The sequence below is a fragment of the Calliphora vicina genome, chromosome 2 (genome assembly GCF_958450345.1).
Source record: "Calliphora vicina chromosome 2, idCalVici1.1, whole genome shotgun sequence".
NCBI classification, from domain to species: domain Eukaryota; kingdom Metazoa; phylum Arthropoda; class Insecta; order Diptera; family Calliphoridae; genus Calliphora; species Calliphora vicina.
In genome coordinates, this window is record NC_088781.1 from 116,362,228 (window position 1) to 116,369,443 (window position 7,216).

General features: G+C 29.7%; 1 protein-coding gene across 1 annotated transcript; it reads left to right on the forward strand.

Annotated features, from left to right (window-relative positions):
* Positions 1–1,015: 1,015 nt before the first annotated feature.
* Positions 1,016–1,792, forward strand: LOC135950801 (speckle-type POZ protein-like). Its single transcript, XM_065500329.1, has one exon. It carries the CDS (start codon positions 1,016–1,018, stop codon positions 1,790–1,792), a length of 777 nt encoding a protein of 258 aa, XP_065356401.1.
* Positions 1,793–7,216: the final 5,424 nt, after the last annotated feature.

The following is a 7,216-nucleotide window of genomic DNA, read 5'->3' on the forward strand; positions in this document are numbered from 1 at the left end:
TCTCCATTATCTCATTGGTGAGTTTTTCCATTAATATGAATTCATTTAATTAATCAGCTGAAGATATTTCCCCTGCAGCATTAAGTTTGTGAATACCATGTCGCTTTTTTGTTCAATTTTGAGGTGAATATTTTAGCCTTTTCCTTCACTGTTATTCCAGAAATTAGAGTACCTTTTAATCGGTCCTTCCGAAACGATTTATAACCTGCAAAATCTACGTTTGGTTCTTCAGCTGTCAATTTCGGTTTCGAAAGCCAATACCAGAATCACATTGTTTTTATAATATCTAACACTAACAATCCGCACTTATCAAATTTCTTAATTAAATTATGTATTTGCTTCCGACTCATCATATGCAATAGAGGGAATTCTCCTTTTTCGTTCTATTCACATTGTGTTTGATTGTTCAAAAATAATCGAAAAAAATTATGCATATAATCCCGGATAATAGAGGTAATTACGGTTAATCGATGCAAACAAATTTAAATCGATGCAAAAATATATTCTTTTTCTTTCCCGGACAATTGATGTTGCCGGTTAATCGAATCACGGATAATCGAGGTCTCAATGTATTTGCTAGTACCGAAATCGTCGTCCGATTTGGCTAAAATTTCGGCACACTTTGAAATCTATAATATATGAATATCTATCGTTATAGATAGTGGAGTCGGTATAAACATGACCGTCTGTCCGTCTGTATGTTGAAATCGACTTTCCGAAATCACCAAATAATTTACATATGTATGTATGTACATACATACATGATTGATACGTCAATATATTCTATTGAAAATCGGTCCACAAATGTGTGAGATATATGCAAAAAACTGCAACTGTTTTCACCAAATATTGTTTTTAATATTTATTTTGCTGGTCAAACTACATACATACAAGTGTAGAATCTACATTCATACTAATTCATATAATTCATTCACTATATAAAACCAAGATAAATCTACACGGTATTTAAATAAAACTAAATGTTTGTAAGCAAACAAACTCAGTTAACAGCGTCATGTCGAACAATAAAGACGAGAGAAGTGTTACATCGGAACTTTGTTTTAAATGGAAAGTAAACTACGATACGAAGCAGCGCATAGAATCCGATCTGTATTCATCTAATATTACAAATTTAACATGGAAAATGGAGTTGTGTAATGCTGATGAAGAAGGTCAAGTTAAAATAGATTTGTGTTTAGTTTCATGTGAAAATTCATTTAAAGGCCTTATAAAATACATCATATTAGATCGTAATGGCAAAGAGTCATATTTTAAAGATTCTAATAAAGAACAGTTCGAACAAGATGGTGTATATTCAACATATTTAATTCCAAGTGATAAACTGACGGATCCAGCTAATAAGTTATTGTTCGACGATAGATTGACAATATCGTGTAGACTTATCATTATGAATGATGACTCATTAATTACAAACACTAATTGTTCTTTGATTGCGGATTTAGGAAATATGCTTGAAAATAAAATACTCAGCGATGTAATACTAAAATCCAAGGATAAACATGAATTTAGAGCCCATAAATGTATATTGGCTGCTCGTTGTGATTACTTTGCTACATTATTCGAAACATGTAAAAAGAATAAATTTTATAATATGAATTTTGATAGAAAGACTTGTGAGGCATTTTTACTGTATATTTACACTGGCAAAGTTTCAGTTTCAGATGAGTTGTTGCAACCGCTCTTAAAATTAGCAAATAAATATAAGCTCAAGGAACTAAAATCCTTGTGTGAAAATAAACTTCCAAAGAAGAACTTGCCAAAAAATATTTAAATTAGAATTCGATTTTTAACCAATCATGTTTAATTTGAAAGTAATTATTATGTACACATGTCTTTTAAATAAAATTTAATTTGAGCATTTTAAATATTTGTTTGTTTGTTTGTTTGTTTAATTTACTTTAAAAGTAAGTATGTATTACTAGCCGGAAGATCTAGATTCTAGACCATAGGGTAACATGCAAACACAAAATTGCAACAACAAAATTCATGATAGTCAATGTATTTTATTGTTGTAGTTTTGTTTGACAATTCGGAGTGTAGAGACGATTCTATGAACAATTCTCTATGATCTAGCCATTTAATTTTATCTTAGCCTCTTTTTATTTTAAACTTTTCTCTTACATTATTGGAATTTCACAACTTGTTTAAAAAACAAGTAAGAGTGCTATATTCGGCTATGCCGAATCTTATATACCCTTCACCTTTGTTGTGGATGCATTATTATTTTTTATAATTAGTATATATGTATGTACATTGCCCACTTTCAGCGTACATCATCCTAAATTTATCAAGAACACAAAAAACAACAACAACGCCAAACGAAACAAAACACCAAAAGAAAAAACAAAAACAAAATACGCAAGCCAATGAAACCAACACACATCCAAACAAAAGTTTAGTTGTATAAAAAACAACAACAACGCCAAAAGAAACAAAACACAAAAGAAAAACAAAATACGCAAAGCTTGCACATCCAACCATACGTTTTGTTGTTTTTTTGTCAAAGCATGCAATACATTGTGTTTTTTGATGAAATTTTCAGAGGTTGTCTCGGATTTTTGCTCATATCTCCGTTATTTATGGACGGATTTCGCTGATTTTAAATAGCAAAATTCTCGAAAGTATGTCTGACAGTATGTCAGAAAATTGATTTCAACAGACAGACAGACAGACAGACAGACGGGCATGGCTTAATCGACTCTGCTATCTATAAGGATCCAGAATATATATACTTTATAGGGTAGGAAATGAAAAATTTAGAAATTACAAACGGAATGACAAACTTATATATACCCTTCTCACGGAGCTGAAGGGTATAATAAAACAAAATTTTTTTTTTCAAATGATAAAGAAAAGTTGTTCGAAACAACCAGCACTTTAATTCAATTAATTAATCTCAAATTAATTTAATGTACTTGCATATGTTTGGCCTGCAGTTGATTTGATGGCGGGGAATATTATTGGTTTTATGAAAACCGGATGTGAATTTGTTTTCAATTAAAACGCATATTGGTACTAGAAATATTAAAAAAATAATTTTACATTTCTTTAGAACTTGAATGGATACAATTTTATTTATTTAAATCCTTAGATTGATCAGCCTAAGAATGTAGCCGGTTCTTATGCCAATGGAACCTGGTGTTCCCAAAATACGGGGGGGTTGGAAGCACTTATGCATGCGCTTACCCAGAATATTACCTCTCTTAATCAAAATATGACAAACTTTATGTCATCCATGCAAAACACAATACAAGAGCGCAGATCCAAATGATACAAATCCTCTTAACAAAAAAATTAGTTATTTAAGACTATGTTTCTCGAATGCAAACGGTTTAAACCAGAGGCAGGGTTGTCAGATTTTTTTACCTCCATCGCCAAAATCTAAACGAAAAATCGCCAAATATCGCCTAAATAATTTTTTTGAGTTCTTTATTGTAAAATACATGTACAATTTATTTTATGTATTATAAAGACAATTTATTTCGGTTTAAATCTAGTGCATTAGGTATTTATATTGAATTGATATCAAAAGTATATATTGTATTACAATTAAACTTTTTTAACATTTTATCTGTAGGCTGAAATGAACTGCAACAAAATTTATTAACATTCTATAACTTATTATTCTCATCAATGAATCTAAAAGTTCATATTGAATTTTTTACGTAAGCGAGTTTTGGAATAAGTTCTACGCTAGGGTTGCTGGTTGGTAAAATTAACATATTTAGAACGGCTAAGTCTTTAATCGGTTAAGTCTTTAATCTAACAAAAATCTAACAAATTTTGTCGGAATTTCAGATCTAAGTCCAATTGATATATGCTAATTTTGACCTCTGCAACTTCATATTTCCCTGCAGATACTTTTGTATTTAAAAATAAAGTTAATGATTTTTTAACTACCAAAAATTTCGATTCCATTTCAATATTGAAAATCGTTAGCTTAGTACGCAAACGACCCAAGTCCCATTTTTTGAATTTTACAGGAGAGACAAAAAACGTTCTATCTTTTTTTGCACTCAATATTCTTTAGATCTGTAAACGCAGTTCTCTCCTATGATCTGTTAACTTTAAGTATCAGTTGAAAAAATAAAATAATTGAAATGACTTTAGAAACTGAAGCCATTTTTAGGGACATAGCACTTTTGATTTTTATGATTTTGTGTTTTTTGGCTGGACTTAGCACATTTTCTTATAATAAATTTTAATTTCTCGTTTTATTACACAGTACAACATTTTTCAGTCCATTGCTTTGGGACTCAATTCTGACAATTGCACGTGAAAGTATCCCCAAAAATAAGAACTTCTGTATCATTAGTTTTGCCATAATAATTTAATGACCACACGAATTTTTTTCCTCAAGGTGGATTTTTATCACTTTTTCTATATTTTAGCACGGTTATATCTCGTATACCGTACGGAATATCTCTTTTGTGGCTGAAGAAAAGTTGTAGATATTGAATAGTAGAAGAAAAGTTCGGAACATACCTACCCGAAAAAGTTGCATCCAGTTCCTTAAAAATCGCAAAAATGCCCATTTTTTCAAATTTTTTACCAATTTTACACCTTTTTTGCTCAATAACTGGATTACAAATCCAATTATGGACCGAACACCATGAAATTAGGTCGTGTGATTTGTGTTTATATGAAAGTTATTTATTATGAATTTTGCTTGTATACCATCATTTTTAACAGATTTATTCACTTTAAAGTGATTTTCGGAAGCGGGTCTTATATGGGAGCTATGAATAATTATGGACCGATCATAAAAAAATACATAACAAAAAACAGTCTTATTTCATTGCTGTAAAACAAAACAACTCAAAATCTTAAATAAATTAGTTTTTTATTAATATTTCTTCAAAATAAATTTTTTTTTTATTTTACAGTGAATTGTGTAACCATACCAGTGTTGCCAATTTAGCCCTTTTTGGGCTAAATTTATCACTTTTCAATCTTGTTTAGCCACAAAAAAATTAATTTAGCCTTTTTAGCCTTTTTTATTTTCATTTAGCCATATATATTTACTCTAATGAAAATTATATATTTACTGAATTAATGATCTGAAATTAACTAAAAATGTTGAACCAGTAAACAATTTAATTGTTTGAACCTTACATACATTAAAAAAATGCCATAACTAATATAGAGAAAATGGACGTTATTTGAATAAAAATTGTTAATAAATATATTAATGTTTTACGCGCGGGTCCGGGCGTTTATAAAATCATATATAGGGTTAAAGAGAATACTTTTAACTTTATCTGGGCGATGTATTTTTTGATGCTTTTGAAGGTTAGGTTCCTCTAAAATTAAAATTTTATGTAAATATAGTACTTTAACAAAAATTGTATAACACATGCCATGTAGTATACCGTTTTCAAAGACTACAATCCAACCAATTTAGAAAGAAAAATTCAGTCCATTATCGATAATAACTTAGCTATGATCATTTATACATATCTGATCAAATATAAAAAATTAACTTTTATCCAAATTTAAATTAAATATTTATGTTTACATATTTTGGCTACCTCAGTTTTGATATGTTTACTAACTAATGGCAAAATTTATGTTTGTGCCAATGAAAATCAATTCTGTACGGCGACGTGTATAATTTTTAGAATATCTTTTTTTCTGCATTACATGAGAGGCATATTTGCCATATATTCACTTATCAAAATATTCTCCATTGAAGTTATCACAAAGGATTACTTTATACATAATTTGTCTTTCATATAAAAAAATTTTCCTAGGAGCATTTTGCAGGCCAGTTGATAAATACGAGGTGATAAAAACATCGGCATATGATATACGTGTGGCCCCATATTACGTTATTTGAAAGTTAAGGATCAACTTACAGGAATATTCTTATTTTTGCATTTGATCGTGTGTTATATTCATACATTTTTGTTTGTCTATTCGGCATAGCCAAATGTAACATTCTAAGTAGTTTTTTGTGTCAAATGTGTGTATTTTTTTAATTAAAAATGTTTGCCCTTTTTTAGCCCTTTTTAGCCTTTTTTCTCTAAGTTTTAGCCCTATTTTGTTCACCATGAATTGGCAACACTGAACCATACTATAGAGATTACATCGAAAAATGTTAATCTTCAAAGTATTATAGCAAATAGTATTGAAAAAGTAGATTTAAATATCATATTCAATGTTTTTTTTGCTGGACTTAGCATGCTTTCTTATTATTATTTTTTTTGTGGAGTTAGCACTTTTGCGTAGCACTGAAAAATCATCAGTTAGAAACAAAATAACAACATTTTTTATTTCAAAATATGTATCTTATGTTTTACTATCTTTCTGCATCAAAATCTTAATTTCAATCAAAAGTGGACTTGTTACGTTTGCGTAATATGCTAACGAAATTCATTATATACTATAACCGTTTAAGTATTTCTTTTAAAAGATTTTTAAGTAAAAAAAAATATTTTCTTTTAAAGTTTCTACATCATATTCCTCCATTTTTATTCCATTTCAAATTATGTGCCAAAATCGATAGATTTCGGATTCCAAAGAATCCTTCATTTTTTATGAGCATATTAAATTATCAATATTTCCATTATTATTTAAAAATGACAACTTACACATTTTAGAAGAAAAATAAAATATTGTTGAAACTATTTGATCATGTATGCTACCTGCATCTATATGTTCAGATTATAAATGATTCATTTAGCCCAATGACTATTGGGTTAATAAATATCAAAGAAATTATTTCAAGAAAAACAAATAATTTGTTAAAAAATAGCCAAGCAAATCGCCAACTAGTCTGTCAATCGCCAAAAAATCGCCATGTCGCCAATTGGAAATTTTGGTCGCCAAAGGCAATGAAAAATCGCCACGTTTGGCGAGAAATCGCCACATCTGACAGCCCTGACCAGAGGTGGCCAGAAAGAGAGTGTTTAAAATGCATATGGTGTAGTGTAAAATATAAAAGAGAACACAAATGAATATATGTATACTTTGCACCTAAAATGCACCGAAAATTAAATTGAATTGTTTTTGTTTTGTGTTTATTTTGAGTTTTTGCTGAGAACATTCGTATTGCGTGTGTATTAGTGAGAATTTGCCCAGCAGTTCTAGGAGACAGTACCGAACTAGTGATTTTACACATCATTTAGGGTGGGAGCTAGTTACTTCAATAGCCACGTGACTAGTCATTTTAACACGGGCATGTCCTAGGCAG

Coding starts and splice junctions, on each gene's coding strand:
- LOC135950801 (XM_065500329.1), top strand. CDS start 1,016: ATGTCGAACAATAAAGACGAGAGAAGTGTTACATCGGAACTTTGTTTT.